Source organism: Anastrepha obliqua, chromosome 3, assembly GCF_027943255.1.
Source record: "Anastrepha obliqua isolate idAnaObli1 chromosome 3, idAnaObli1_1.0, whole genome shotgun sequence".
NCBI lineage: Eukaryota > Metazoa > Arthropoda > Insecta > Diptera > Tephritidae > Anastrepha > Anastrepha obliqua.
The window spans coordinates 86,158,286-86,174,265 of NC_072894.1; the positions used below are offsets into that span (position 1 = coordinate 86,158,286).

The following is a 15,980-nucleotide window of genomic DNA, read 5'->3' on the forward strand; positions in this document are numbered from 1 at the left end:
GATACAAACGCTCCGGCTCTGAAAGTATTCGATGCGATACGAGCTGGTGGTAGCAGAGGAAGAGGAAGGCCTCCTCTCCGTTGGAAAGATCAGGTGGAGCAGGTCTTGGCTTCACTTGGTATGTCCAACTGGCGGAAGTTAGCACGAGAAAGAAATGACTGGCGCGCTTTGTTAAACTCGGCCAAAATCGCGTCAGAAGAAGAAAAACGGACTTTGTACCCAAAAATGTGCCAGGATATCCATGCGGGCTTTTAAATAAATGCGATTAGTGCATCGCAAAAGTTTAGTCGTTAGACATACCGCGCAACAGCCATTTTGTACTTATAAGACTTTATAGACCTGGTCGAATACAACACAAAACCATTTTTAAAACTTTCCATATGCAACAAAAATTTTATCTAGTCTAAAAAACAAGTTTAGTACTTCATGTACTTCATGCATTAAAATTGTATAACCTCAAAAACATATTTATTATTTTGAGACGTTTTTATAAGAAGGAAGGCTGAAGCTTACGAAGCATATACATAAATCTGGGGTTTTGTCTTAGTTTCGAGTTTCAATCGAAAAAGCTTTTTAATGCAGCAAGTACCAAAAAATAGATTTTTTTAAACAATAAATAAAGATTTCGGGGGATATGGTAAATTTTAAGCATGGTTTTCTGTGGTACACGACCAGATCTACTACATCTACTATGCCATCTTAAAAGTGACTGATAGTCGCTGTGTTATTAGTCGAATACGACAACTTTTTAATTAATTTAATCTAATTTCCTTTAATTGGACTGCTATTCGGCTAACAAATTGATTTGCCCTTACGGTTGTCAGTGAACTTAATAAAATCAGCTGTCGAGCTGATGTCAATTTGGAGGTTTGTTTGGAAATTTTTGTTCGCAAACAACACTTATTTCCATTCCCTTCCCTTTTGCATTAATCTAATCTAATCTAACTCTTCATTGCTGATTGCAAAATGGACACTTTTCTTCTAATTCTCTCTTATTGTTTCTCAAAAATGACGTTACGACAAAACCACTCTCAAAATTTTACTACAGTCTGTCTAATCTTGTATTCTGTCCTCTTTGATTTTAACCGATTGATCAACCCACTTGCTATTCACTCACTCTCAATATTTGAAAGCCACCGAACCAACCCATCTTGTGGCCATCTGCGTTGCAACGCAGGAGAAGAAAATTAAATTATGTACTTACGATAGCCATATGCGATCAGACGGTGGTGGTGGAATGTTAATTACGCCACGTCCAACCAGCCCTCTCAGATCTATACGCAACGTTATATTTGTATTCATATTTTCAATGGCACGCTGCACAACTGGTAAGTCCGTGGCATATTGAAAGAAATTTGAAGCCGCAATTCGATCGACAATGCGAAAAATACGCCGCGCATTGCCAGGCGCCGTTGGTATGAAATTATAGCTGTAAACCAATTGTGTAGTAAATTAAAATAAAAACTATTTCTGCTTTTCAAACTCTCAAGAACATACTCTGATTGCGCGCCTGTAGCAGTATCGGATTGCGGTGCTATACCAGACGCAGATGATGTCAAGCCGACGTTTGATAAAGTACTCGCCATTGGCGCACTCACACTCTCTGGATCTGTATCCGAATCGCCCGTACTCTCCGCATCACTGTCAAAGATGACACTAGTCGCGACATCATCGGCATTAAGTTCATCTAAGGGTAGTCTAGTAGTTGGGATTCTTCCAGCCTCGGCATCGGATATCACATTTATGGGTGGTATTGCAGTGGTATTAGTAACACCGGTACTAGAAGTTCCATTTGGGGCACTAGTATTAGTAACAGTATGCATTGGGTTGGGAACGGTTATGTTTATTCCATCTGTAGGTCGTTTCTGTTGTTTAATGCGCATCAAATTCAATTTGGTAGTGACTGTCAATTGCAGCAGACCTTCATAGGTGATGTCGGCATCCACCCAAGTGCCACGCTCGTCCAGAAAAGGTTGTGAGACGCGATGTATAAGTGGCGGTGTATCTCCGAGATTTATTTTTGTGATAATAATGTCCTCTATGAAAGAGGGCAGCTGTGAACGTTTTAAGTAAAAAAATTAAACATACATTAGTTAAAATACGATCAATACATAAAATGTAATGTACAGTTCGATTTTTCTAAGAGTGTTCATAGAGTGGCATTTGAGAAACTATCTAATACTCTCAAAGAAAACATATGCGCCATTTTATTATAAAACACCACCTTCCTTTAGAGAAAAACTTAATATTTTAACACATCTATTTTTCAAGTAGACGAAGGCGTGAAAATAGTTCGGAAATGTTGCTTTTATTAAAAACAAAGGCCGCTATCTCCTGATGCACATGACTGTTTCTCCTATTGCAAACAATGCCAACTTCGGCTCCAAAAGGTATGCTGCATTTATTGTCGATGCCTATATTGTAGACAACTAGCCGCCATAGCGGCGCTAAGATTGAGGGAATCATCAATGCTAAAGACAACCAACCAGGGGCACTCAGGCATACTGGAGATGTTTCCGGGTATTCCTTACACCACTGATCTCTGTCACTCGGTGCATTCATGCCTAGACAGGACTTATATAATCAATTTTCCGTCCAGAGAGGACTGGGAAAAGGGTTAATAAATAATGAAAACGGGGTCAACATATATACTGATGGCTCAAACTCAATGATCAAGTGGGTGGGCCTATATTCCAAAACTATAGGCACCTTTCGCTTGCCTGATCATTGCAGTGTGCTCTAAGCTACAGTCTTGGCAATCACAGAAAGCATTTTAGCGCTAAATAAAAGTTAGTCAGGACAAGGTCTACATATCCATGCCCTTGACAACATGGAAACTTTTAATAGACATACATATCATTACAGTTGCAAATTCCAACTGGAAACAGTTTAACACCTGCGCTATAAGTAGACAAACGTGGCCCGAATAGAACATAGGTCGCACTAAGAGTTTACTTAAATTAAGTAGGAAGGATTTAATAATCGTAGTAGGTGTCCTATCTGGGCACTGCCTAATAGAAAGACATGCCAGAAGATTAGGGGCACCATCCAATGACTATTGCCGAAGCTGTCAGGATATAGAAGAGGAAGAGGCAATCGAACACCTTCTATGCGGGTTCATCACTCTGTGTAGATAACGGTTGAGATTGCACGATCTCGCTTTTCTAGACAACATTGCGGATGTTGCGAATCTCAACCTAGCTAGTATAGCCAACTTTGTAAAGACCACACAACGGTTTAGAGAGGACCAAGTAGAGTAAGGATAGGATAGTTCCAGTGGTATCACAAGGGATATCTAACAGTCCTAGGTGAATTGAAGGACAGCCACTTCACCTAACCTGTGTACAACAGGCCTGTAGACGCCTCTCAAGGCACAAAAGCAAATACAAAAAATTCTTCTCATGAGAATGGTTTTTCGGATACATCAAAAGAAAAACTCTCACCATATTCAATAGTAAGTAAAAATTAAGAAATTATAATAAAAATTAGAGAAACCTCGTGAAATTTAACTCTATATAGCTATATAGCCGGCTGCCGTAGCCGAATGGGTTGGTGCGTGATTACCATTCGGAATTCACAGAGAGAACGTTGGTTCGAATCTCGGTGAGACACCTAAATTAAGAAAAACATTTTTCTAATAGCGGTCGCCCCTCGGCAGGCAATGACAAACCTCCGAGTGTATTTCTGCCATGAAAAAGCTCCTCATAAAAACATCTGCCGTTCGGAGTCGGCTTGAAACTGTCCCTCCATTTATGGAACAACATCAAGACGCACACCACAAATAGGAGGAGGAGCTCGGCCAAATACCCAAAAAGGGTGTACGCGACAATTATATATTTATATATATATAGCTTGCTTAGGTTTTTTGTTTTTTTTTTATTTTGAAAAAAAAATTCTTCGTCGAAACTACGAAAGCAATTTTTGACTCGTTGCTAATCGTTTTTTTCTATAAAATATGGTTTTTGCACACTAAATAATTATTTTTTATTTTAATACATTTTCCACAATTTCTTCTAAACCAAATTAACAGTAAACTATGAGACTAAATGTGAAAAAGACTGAAAATGGAAATTTAAATCATCGATTCAAAGAATGATCATCTATGGCAAATAACGCATAAGGATTCATAGCAGCTATTAGTTCGTAATTATAATTATTGGTTTCTCACCTTAATGGCGCTGATTTTTTTCTGTAGCAATTCTTTGATCTTATCTTTAACCATACTGTCATGCAGGCAGCTATAGAGAACACGACCAATTAACACATTGGCCCATACAACGCTTCCGGAAGGTCCCAAAAATAAAGATTGATCAATGCCTTTCCATAGTTCGTTCGCGTTGCGCCTAGAGCGGCGTGACTACGGGTGGTAATAAAAAATAGATTATAATATCGAATAGATTGATAACTACAAATATATCATTTAAATGCGAAAGTAAACAAAATGAAATATGTACTATATGTATACAAAAAAAAAACTTCCAATAAATTTTTATTAAAATAATAAATATGAAAATTATAACATACTTTGTCATGCTTATCCCTTGGGATTGGTGTGGCATAAACTGGAATTCTATCTTCTTTACAAGCGCCCTTAAAAGATAAAATAATAAACAATGGAAATGAAGAATTAAATGAAAATAAAATCAAAAGCTGAAACATAAATAAATTTAATTAAATCATATATTAATGTTACAAAATATTAAACCTTATCATGACACATTGTTAAAATATAACTAATGCCGTCGGCTCCTCCATATAGCACATAGGCTGAAAAGTACCGGGCTTAACAAAGAAAAAACCTTTTTGTTTTTGTTCAAAATTCGCTTTATTCATCAACGTAATTTCCATCAAGAACAAAGCAACCATTCCATTGCCACTCTAACATTTCAATACCACTTTCGTAGAACAATTTATCTTTTGCCTCACTTTGAACAGAGTTTTCTCATAGTCAAGAGCTCATGCAATTTGAGCCAACACTCACACAATATACACTTGGGAGCGATATATTTTTTCGCAAAACTTTTAAGCCTTCATGTCCATCTTTGTACTAACTTTTAACAAACCTTTATTAGTTATTGAAATATAACATTTTTTGGAATTTCCAATTTTAAAGTTAATGGAAAGTGGTGATATCGTCTATTATCAATATCAGTCGTCGATATACAACGTATCACTTACTCACCAAGTTTCGTTCGGGAAGCAAAATGTTTGCTCAAGCTCGTTGTCAGCGAGTGCTTTGTGCGTGACTACTATTCGGTTTGGCCGGGTTGGAAGTTCAGTGTATACATAAAATATTTTATGATGACAAACGTAATATTTTTAATAGAAGTCACCTCTTCGCAGGCAATTGCAAGCCTAATAAAACTTATCTGCTGAATGGAAGAGGCGTAAAACAATGCGGCACTCTATTTGTAGTTCATCAGCATGATATGCGTTATATAATGGAGGAAAAGCTCGGCTGAGGTTGTTTGAGACATTTTCATATATGTGTGTAGATATTTCTATGAACAAACGACAGAAGACCATATAAAATAGAAAAAACAAAAACAGGTATTTTCTGGCTTAGTTGTTACTTTCTCGAGGTCATGTGCTTGTCAAGAGCAATAAATTATACGACGAAGCGCAAATTAAGAAAACAGCCCAGAAATGCTGCATTCTTTTGCATTCGACCTGGAAAAAGAACACCCGGAATGGGTTAGATTTTACATTTCTTACACTTGCTTAATTTTTTTTTAGGTTTTATTTGCTTATCCAGCAATTGCAAGTTTCCTTTTATTCAAGCCGATCCATACAAAGTGATAGCAGCAGAACAAAAACAAAATTTGCATGCTTTATTTTTCCCATGATTTTTTTTTTTGTTGCAATGTAGTGGTTTGAGTGTTAAAATTTCAGTAAGAATATAAACAAATACGTGAAGCAGCATAAAAGTAGATCACTTTCGTACTGAAACATCAAATCGTAAGAAAACATAAAAAAGGTATTCTACTGAATGTAAAAATCAAAATATTCACTGATTGATTCACATACAAGTATCAGGTCAGTCCATAAGTTCGTGCGTTTTTTAAAGGGGGTTTTAAAATTATTGTAATAAAAAAGATGTTTAAAGTATTTATTAATCAATAATATATTTTCCTTCATTATTCCCTGCTCAAAAGATTTTTTGTCCCTGGAGCCACAATACGCTTCGATATCCCTTTTTACAGCTTCTTTTGAGGAGTAGTTCTTGTTACTCATATGGGACTGAATTCCACGAGGCGCAATATCCGGAGAGTATGGTGGATGCGGCATTAGCTCCCATCCGAGCTCGTTCAGCTTGCCTAATATTTGCCTTGCGGTATGAGGTCTTGTGTTGTCGTGGTCAAACAAAACTTTGCGTCTATTCACTAAAGACGATCGATTTTTTTTTAAGTGCCTCATTCAGGTTTGATAGCTGATGGGAATAATAATCAGCAGTTATCATCTGGTTTGGTTTCAGAAGTTCATAATAAACAATACCGGTCATACCCCACCAAATAGACAGGATAATCTTCTTGTAAAGGACTGATTTTTCATCACCAGTAACGATACGGTTCAAAAAGCTTTCATTTTCAAGCCGTTGCAGCAGCTGAGAACACACTTTCACTCTCTGCTGAAGGTTGGTGACGGAAAGTGAACAGTGTTTATTTCTGCAGCAGCAGTTGTTGCATTTTCCCCACTTTTATAAAAAAAATACACGCGTTCGAAGATTCTATTTTATTTTTTAACAACACGTGCCTCTATCCGCGATTAAAATCACTTGTTGAATGCCCAATATATCAAAGAAAATATAAATATTTAGTTCCGTTATATTCCGCGAATAATTTTTTGTATGCAAAAATCGTACAAAAGTGAAATTATGGGTCAAATACGCACGAAGACTTGTTTATTTTCGGTGCTGATGTCACCCAAAACAGCCGATGCTATCAAATTCGCCACGAACAAAGTAGCGGTGCATGGATAGCGCCACCTTTGTATTCTCAACATTCCCCAAAACTTCATAAGACACACATCGCCCTCGTTTACAAGAACGTATGCGAGAAGAGATTTAAAGCCCTAATGTAATAAATGCACTGAGTATAAATAAAAATAATAATGAATTAAATATTAAAACAAACAAGTTTTCATTTAAATGTATACACCCGCACCTGATATATAGCCATGAAACGTATGTAGTCCTGGGGGTTTCGCGCAGCACATGAGCTCATGAGTAAACCTTCAAAGGTCTCAGTAGGTGTAAGCACCACTTCCATATCATCGGGAATATCTTTGAATTCCGATTTACTCTCAACCACTAACGGCGGCGCCATATCCGGGGGCAATACTAACGACTCATTGTCCGCATTATTATCATTTTCAGAAGAACCAACGTCTCGCTGCAGATAATAAAATAGAATGTGATTTTCTCCAAGAAATTGTAACATCTGGTACCTTTGCATTGGGATCCAAGGGCATTTGTGCTGCTTTTGCAGCTGCTCTTTGCAGTTCAGCATCATCTACTAATTTAAGATTCGGCAACCGCAGCACTTGATCGTGCACGTCGCCCTCGCTTGCCGCAACAAAACGTCGGTACCAATCCTCTTTCTCGCGATCGGCACGCGCAAACAGTATCAGACGCACTTCGTCACCGCATGGTATAAGTGTATCATTGTTTTGTGTGTCATCTTGTAATTGTTGCAACTACAACCAGCAAATCCGAAATTAGAAATTTAGGAACCTTAACAACATTTTTAAACTTACATCCGCATTCATAATGGCAGATGCGAAATCAACATCCTGCGAATTAGCATTGGTTTCTTTCAAATCCGTGTACTGCTCCAGAACTTCGTTGGAAATTTGTGATAGCCTGCTATCGGTTGAGTGCACTTCTGTCCTACTACCCGTTGCAGAGTGTTCATTGGATGGCTGTTCCGATAGATCCAGATACGTATCGTCTTCAGCGCTACGTTTGATGATCAACTGAATCGGATACTTGCGATTAAAATAGCTAAAACAAGATTTAACAAAATATTGAACCCGAATGAGTACGAGTGTAAATAATGAAACTGGTGTTTACCGTTTGCGCGCCAATCCCAAGGGCAAAAGTTCGACATTGCAACCAAGTAAATTGAAAATACGATGTCCAGTAAAATGTATGTGTTTTATATCTATGGGTTGCTCGTTCCACATGACCCGCTTGGGTATACGCGCCAATGTTGTTGAGACACGCAGAATTGTGCCATCGAGTCGCAAATAAACCGAATTGGTCTGTGTTATATGAAAAGTTACGGGGTCATAGCTAAAAATCTCGTTCATCCAACCCTAAAAACAGTATAAATCTATAGAAACTGCAACATTATCAATGCATTCACACTTACTGTGTATGATTTGACTGTCTTATGCTCTTCTACTGCAGGTACCTTACAAATCGGCAATTTTGTGTAGTCGGGTATCTCGAACTCGGACTGTTCAGGATGAGATTGGAAAAATTTGTAAATAAAAGCTTGCGCTATTATACTTAACGAATCGGCAATGGCGAAGCTCATAAGACACGCAAGTACGCCGCGTATAAAACCATGTACGGGCAAGAGCAACACAATCAACAGTACTGCCACCCGACTTATGGGCATGCTGGTCGCAAATTTTGTTTTTGCTTGTATGTTTTTGCATTCACGTTCATTTTCTCTTGGTAGTATCTGCTCATCCCGTCTTTGCGTGTTGATTTCCTGCTGCTGGTGGTCGCCTACTTCCGCTGCTTCATTATAGGTGCTTTGAGAGGGGCCAATTTTAAACCATTCTTCATCACTTTTAAAATGCAAGTGTAAATCATTGCGATGACCCATAGAAGTTCCAGGCTCATCGATTCTATTTGAGTCATCTGGTAAAGTTGGTAATGTATCCTCCATCATTTCGACTCCTGACTCGATTTCCACCTCTTTTTTGCCTGAAATTATTCCTCGTTTTTTAATCTTAGCAGACGCTTTTTTGTCTGTTGGTTGCGCTTCATTTGGCTCCAAGCGTGGAACCAACACTGTACGATCTGTTTGATCTGTCGGGGATGGGCGTCGTCGACGTAAGAAAGCATCACGTAATGAACCCTTAGAAGACGAATTGGATCCAGTCGATTCCCTCTTCATTGGTTTTATGGCAGCGGTGCCGAACGCAGTGGAAATTGTAGCTGATGAAAGTGCTGCAGTCGCAAGACCGGTTTGTTGTGCAGAATGTGAACTCGATTGGTGAGATTGGGAGTGATGATGCGGCTTTGATTTCACTTTAGATTTGAGATTTGCTAGACCGCGACGCAATCTTGAATGTTCCGCTTCACTTTCAGGCAATTGTTCGCCGTCGGCGGAGGAATCAGAATCGCCACCTTTCAAATGGGGTGACTTCCGTTCCAAATCAAATAGCAAATCGTCGCTTATGGATGAGTGTGTAGTGGGATTGTCGGGATCAGATTCTGGGTCATTTAGTAGTTGTTGGAAATGTTGCCGTGGGCTCTCAACTGCAAGTGTTGTTATTTTTTTTTTAATAATGCCACCATAACAATTAAAATAAAATTTCCTCACCTTTTGGTACTGACGTTGACAAAGCTTGAGAGCTCGTTTTCGATGATTTTATATCCTCAAAGGTCTGCGAAACTTTGCCCTTAATTAATCTCCAAGTACCAACCGATGCTGTATCGCCAGACAACGTTGATATTAGATTATCTCCTGAAGAAGTTGGTGAAACGCCTTCGATGCTGCCCGATCTAAGTCAAAAATAACAAGAAAACAAAATATTTGCTTATTACACACAAAACTTTTTAAAATGAAATTTAATGAGAATGAAACATTTTCAGCTCAAAGCTTTCATTTTTTGTATTCGAAAACTACAACACCGTGCGTCTAAATGCAACTTTTGCGTGCACACATGAACAAGTTATATATATTCTGAAAAGAGTAATAAGCAAATGGCCCTCTCGTTTTTCTTTACTCATGAATTGCGATGAGTAAAAATTTATGAAAATGCCAACCTTTGTCCATAGCCATACCAAATACATTACCTGCAGTTTTTCTATAATTCGTAGTCGTTGTCCCCTAAAAACTGAAGGCAAGCTTCTGATTATGTGAGTATGCCACAAGTTTTGACTGATGTTGAGTAACAATGAAAATTCTCTGCCGGAGGCTCAACGTTTTTTCTCATTTGAAAAGTTTGGCAAACGGATTCACACATCATACGTGCAGAAACATGATTCGCGGACATGTGAAGTAGACCTAACACCAAACTTTCCTTTGCGATGAGTTTCAGGTTCGAACTGAGCCACCATCGACAAAGATATGAATTACGAATTTATACAATAGATTTTTCAGATAGCCATGCGGACATCAATTCTCTCTTCAATAGCATGTTTACATTATAGCTTTTGAAGAGGTACACTTTTCTTTCAGCACCAAAAAACACATTTGTGCTGCTCTGGATACACATCCAGCCTCTGGATGCACATCGGCCTTAACTAAAGATCTTCCAGAAATACAATTACTGAGTAGGTAAACTAAGAGCAGAATATGTACTAAGGAACAATGGGAAACATCACACAAGCGTAGCTCGTTTGTTATACATATAAATTTATTAGGTACAAAGCAAATAAAGTGGTTAATCCCAAGCGATGCTGAAATCCCAGAGGAAAATGTAAGAAACCTCACATGGCGGCAATTACCGCAGGGGGCATAATGCAGCGAATAATGACTCAACGGTTACGGTCCTCAAAATATTCGACGACGTGCTCGCTGGTGGAAGCCGAGAAAGAGAAAGATATGCGTTGGAAAAATCAATAGTAGGATGCGGTAACACAGCAACAACACAGCTTTATTGAACTCGGAAAAATCGGCTAGGCGAATACAGCGCCAAACGAGAAGAAAGAAAATTACAAGACAGAGACTACCAACATGCTCGGGTTGACTTGTACCATACGTGACTACCATTGGGTTGATTCCGAGCATAATGCCCACTGTGGACGGGCAATATTAAATTACAACAAAATTGTCTCTAAAAATGGCGCATAACCCGTCGCCTAGATAGCTGAGCTATTTGGAAGAACGAAACGGAAAACTATTTTCATTTGCCCACCTTAAATAAACGTTCAAAATTCTTACTTTTATTTTTTGCCAAATTGTATTTCTTCCAGTAGATTTTCAATGAATTACTAACACAAGATGAATATAAAAACTTACAAAGGGAATCCACAAGAATATGTGAAAATTTTCAACCAAGTCGACAACTTTTTTCAAACATTAAAAAACATAAAACTATAGTGTAATAATGCAAAGGGCAGCCAGTTAGATGTACGCACATTTGAGGTTTCCACATTTTAATTTTTTTTTTTTTTTTGAAAAGTGTGGCAGAATCAGGACAAAACACAAAAAAGTTACAGTTTAGCTGCCAAATATGTGAACTGAAAACGAATGTCATTTCTACCTGGTACACTTTATATTATTACAGAATGAATAAAACCAGTAGTGCGTTTCTTGAATTAATTTCGCCAAAGTTCATCTTCAAAAGCTACTTAATGCACGTAAGATGATGAAGATCAGCACCTAAAATATGCTTTCGGAAATCAAAAATTTTCTAAATAAAAACTGCATACTAATAACCGATACACCTGCTGCAGTAGAGATTTAAGTACATTAATTTTTAAATTAACTCTTAGGATCTCAATTTTAGAAAAACCACTTACTTTTTTAAACTGGAAAAGAACCGAAGAAAATACATTTGTTTTTCAGTTACTAGTTTATATGCTTTTAAATTTTCCAATAAGTAAAATTTCCAAATTTCAATAGGTCAGTCACTGAAAGGCCAAGAAAACAAAAATGTGCCAGCACTTTCTCTTCTTAAGGTTATATTAGAAATGTCATAACCATAACCATAACCGTATAAATCTGCTGATCGAACTGATCTATGAGCAACACTGTAATCGATTAGAGGTAGCATACCATAATATCGTGGTCATAACCGTCGCCGTACAGACCAATTGAATTTTGGTTTTTCGCCTTAACCAGCACCAACTAAATGTTGGCTTGCTGCATTGTGGGATCTAATGCCAGTCTATTAATGAAAAAATTATTAATTTCCTCGTCACTGTCCATGTTCTCACCTAGTTTCTGCACTGCGAAATGAACAAATAAATGACAATGTATGTAAATATCATAGCAATAATCGAAATCAGTTCTGCAGGAATGAAGAAGTGGATCAGCGATTATGTATGCAATTTACATAAAGAGCGATGTTCTGGAATGCTGCAGAACTGCAAAGTATTTTGTGATAAGCCCAAATGGAAAACGGTCGAAATTTCTTCTAAAACTTGGCAAAAAAGGTGTTCGATAGATGGTCGGTATTATTGCAGGGCACCATTCATGAGGTCAACATATGACCACCATTGGAATCATTGAGGTGCCAATTTGCCTGTCTTGCTTAGAGGAGGCGGATGGCACTGAGCATTTTCTCTGTGAGTGTCCCGCATTTGTTAGAGCAAGGCTAAGAATTCTAGGTTCCGATGTTATGAGAACAAGTAAAATTCGTTCTCTCAAACTGGAGGATATTTTCAGCTTTATCAAAGAATCTGGAAAACTCTCACGGGTCTAACTACCTGTATTCCTCTATTCTATCCTATATTTTTACTTCTGTGACATCTCGCATTTGTTCTTTGACTATCTATCCGTTCACTTTCCAGAGCTTTAAATATTATACAATGGGCTTTTTAGGCTGAGTGTTTTAGGACTTACCAAATCTCTCGGTGCTTCTTGACTCGACCTTTTAAATTTCAATTTAAATTTTATGTAAATATCAGCTACTTATAGATAAATCACCAATATAGATGATAGTAAATATAGTTAGTTATAGCCACGATCACGGTTAAGGTTATGGCGTTATTGTGTGTCACTTAAAATTTCACCTTTAATTACGCTCTAAAAATTAAAACATCAGCAAAGTTTATTTATTTCAGAAAAAAGTATTTGTTTTATTATTTAAATGGAGATATTTTTTTTATTCTGTTTATGTTTTTTCTTAAAATTTATATATGTTACTATTTTTTTATAATATTGCATTTAAACTGTTCTATTTATGTATGTATGTATGTACATATATGGTTTCTTGGATCCTTGTTCTGCGCCCACAGAGGTTTGCTTTAATTTTGCATTTACATACAAACATATTGTTCTTATTTTGGTTTGTGTTCGTGTTTTTATTAGAAATTCATTCGTGCAATAATTATGAATGTTTCTACATTTGGAGTAAAGAGCAAAAACGTAAAAACTTAAACCCGTCTTTTTTCATTTCTAAGTTTGCTAATGACTTTAGTTCCAATATTGCAATTTATTGTTATCATTTCCATTCACTTATACAGCATGTGAATGTACATAGGTATACGCATGGTTCCAGGGTATATTTTCTTATATGATAAATAAATTCAATATTTAAAGATAATTCTTAAATTAATCGAACGGGAAATTTTCTATTTTTTTCTTTATGCGAGTACTGCATTATTCTTTTCTATTCCTCTAACTACATACTTTATTACTTGAATCAGGCAGCCGCTTACAATTTTTAAGCCTTTTTGGTCCCTTTAGAAAACAATTCATTTTATTCCAATTTGCGATTTGTTGCGCTGTGCGTATAATACCACTTTTCTATAACTTCAATATGAAGAAAGCAACCTGCATACAATAAGCATCAAACGGAAGTGTAAATGATGACTATTTGCAGCCACATTTTCAATAGTAATTACATGAAGAGATTCAACTATGTAAATAAACAGTTCGAATTAGACTTTAACTTATTACTTACACTTGAAAAATTGTTAGTAGATGAGAAGTGATTAGTCTATGCAGGTTAGCCGATCGCGCGCTCCATATGAAAGTATGTATAATTTTAATTTGTGTTGATTTTTAACAACGTAAAACAAAAGTTTACTTCAGGTTTTACCAAATTTGCATTGATTAAGTGAATTGTTTCATTCTAAGTGAAAAATGCGGAACTTGATTGTAGAAGAAGCGTGAAACATACACAAAAGAATCTGAGAAACATTCCGTTTCGATTAGAGGCGCTAGAAAGACTTTTGAAAACTTCAAGAAAAGAAAAAAATACAAGACTCAGTATGAAGGAGATCCAAAACCAAAAATTTCAATGCACGTTGAGCGTCTCATGAGAAGAAAAGTCGCAGAAAACACTGAAATTTCATCAAGGGAGTTGATCAAAAGTTTGGATTTGGATGTTTGCGCCAGTACAGTGCAGCGAAACCTACGAACATTTGGTTTAAAAAACTATATATATATATAATTGGCGCGTACACCCTTTTTGGGTGTTTGGCCGAGCTCCTCCTCCTATTTGTGGTGTGCGTCTTGATGTTGCTCCACAAATGATATTTTTATGAGGAGCTTTTTCATGGCAGAAATACACTCGGAGGTTTGCCATTGCCTGCCGAGGCGCCACCGCTATTAGAAAAACGTTTTCTTAATTTTTCCGAGATGCGAACCTTTGTTCTCTCTGAATTTCGAATGGTAGTCACGCACCAATCCATTCGGCTACGGCGGCCACCAAAAAAATACAAAAGTAATATTTTCGTTTGACGTCTGGAAGGATAAACTCTTATGTTTTTGTTATTCAGACACCTTTAGAAATGTGGTAATATCATCATATATTTGAATAAATCGGAAATGACATTTATACTTTTATTTGATGCTCAGTGTATGTGTAATTTAGCAGAGAACGGACAAAAGAGCCAATATTTTAATAAACGTTTTAAGAACGTAATTGGCATATTTATAAGAACTTTGTAAATATGTAAAGAACACATGTAAAAATGGTCGCGAAAGGGTTAATTTTTTTCGTGTTGGATGTGACTGGGTTAATATCTCGCATTTCTTACAATTTACTTTATTAATTTTGCACAGAAAACTTATTTAACTCACTGTACATTATTAAAGAGGGTTAAGCTATATAAAATTATAGTCATGAGATTGAATCAAGTAATCAAACTTAACTTCAAGAGCGGCTCTTTGACTAAACCGTATGAAAAACGTTGCCATAAAAAACCCAGTGTTAGTTTAGCGCTTGTGAACTCTTAACTGCCGCACGCCTTAATACAAGTGAGTGTTAAGTCCGCCAGAGTGGCGGAATGTTGCGATAGACTCATGTTGTGAAGGACTCAAGTCTACATACAGCAACATATTTTCTTAGATACCAGAAGGTATACATTAATTGAAAAAAAGGTTGATGTAGTTTTCATTTTTCCCTATAAAAGCTCCCAAATATGCTCTATCGGATTTGATAAGCATTGGGGTATTGATGCAACTAGTTGGGTAAGTTCTTCCCGCGTTATTTGCTTCCATGTCTCAATCAACTCTGTTTTTATCGATTTTACGTCAGTTACTATATATATATATACAGAGTGGGCCATGTAAAATTTGATTTTTGAATCGGCTATAAAAAAAAACTAATCAATATTTTTTCAAACTTTTTTTTTATTTTGAAGATTGAACATTGTCATTTATGAAAGAAAAATAATATCGTTCAAATGACTGTCACGACTGACTTTACAGTAGGCCATTCGATCAACCCGACATTTTCGATTGTTTAGGCTCCAATTTCATGAATGGCAACTTCGATTTCGTGTTTTAAAGCATCAATCGTCTCTGAATGGTTCGCATAGCATTTGTCCTTAACGGCTCCCCACAAAAAATAGTCCAACGGGCTTAAATCACAGCTCCGAGGCAGCCAATTGATATCGGAATTCAAAAACGGTAGCCAAAAGTTCGAGTGTAACTTTGGCAGTGTGACAAGTTGCACCGTCCTGTTGAAACCACATGTCGTCCATGTCATCCTCTTCAATTTTTGGAAACAAAAACTCGTTGAGCATGTCACGGTAACGCTCGCCATTTACTGTAACCGCGGAAGAAGAAGAAGACTCACCACTTTGGAAATAGATTTTCAATATTTCCCAATTTTGTTCA

General features: G+C 37.0%; 1 protein-coding gene across 9 annotated transcripts in view; it reads right to left on the reverse strand.

Annotated features, from left to right (window-relative positions):
• Positions 1–15,980, reverse strand: part of LOC129240455 (translational regulator orb2-like) — a 123,704-nt gene that overhangs the window by 6,618 nt on the left and 101,106 nt on the right. For all 9 annotated transcript variants that reach the window (XM_054876256.1, XM_054876254.1, XM_054876257.1 and 6 more), the window contains 10 exons: positions 9,561–9,742; positions 8,373–9,496; positions 8,072–8,316; positions 7,756–8,002; positions 7,447–7,695; positions 7,164–7,391; positions 4,525–4,590; positions 4,169–4,357; positions 1,498–2,054; positions 1,205–1,429 (listed from right to left, as the gene is read on the reverse strand). In XM_054876256.1, the coding sequence (XP_054732231.1) occupies positions 1,205–1,429; positions 1,498–2,054; positions 4,169–4,357; positions 4,525–4,590; positions 7,164–7,391; positions 7,447–7,695; positions 7,756–8,002; positions 8,072–8,316; positions 8,373–9,496; positions 9,561–9,742 (3,312 nt within the window). The remainder of the gene's footprint in view (positions 1–1,204; positions 1,430–1,497; positions 2,055–4,168; positions 4,358–4,524; positions 4,591–7,163; positions 7,392–7,446; positions 7,696–7,755; positions 8,003–8,071; positions 8,317–8,372; positions 9,497–9,560; positions 9,743–15,980) is intronic.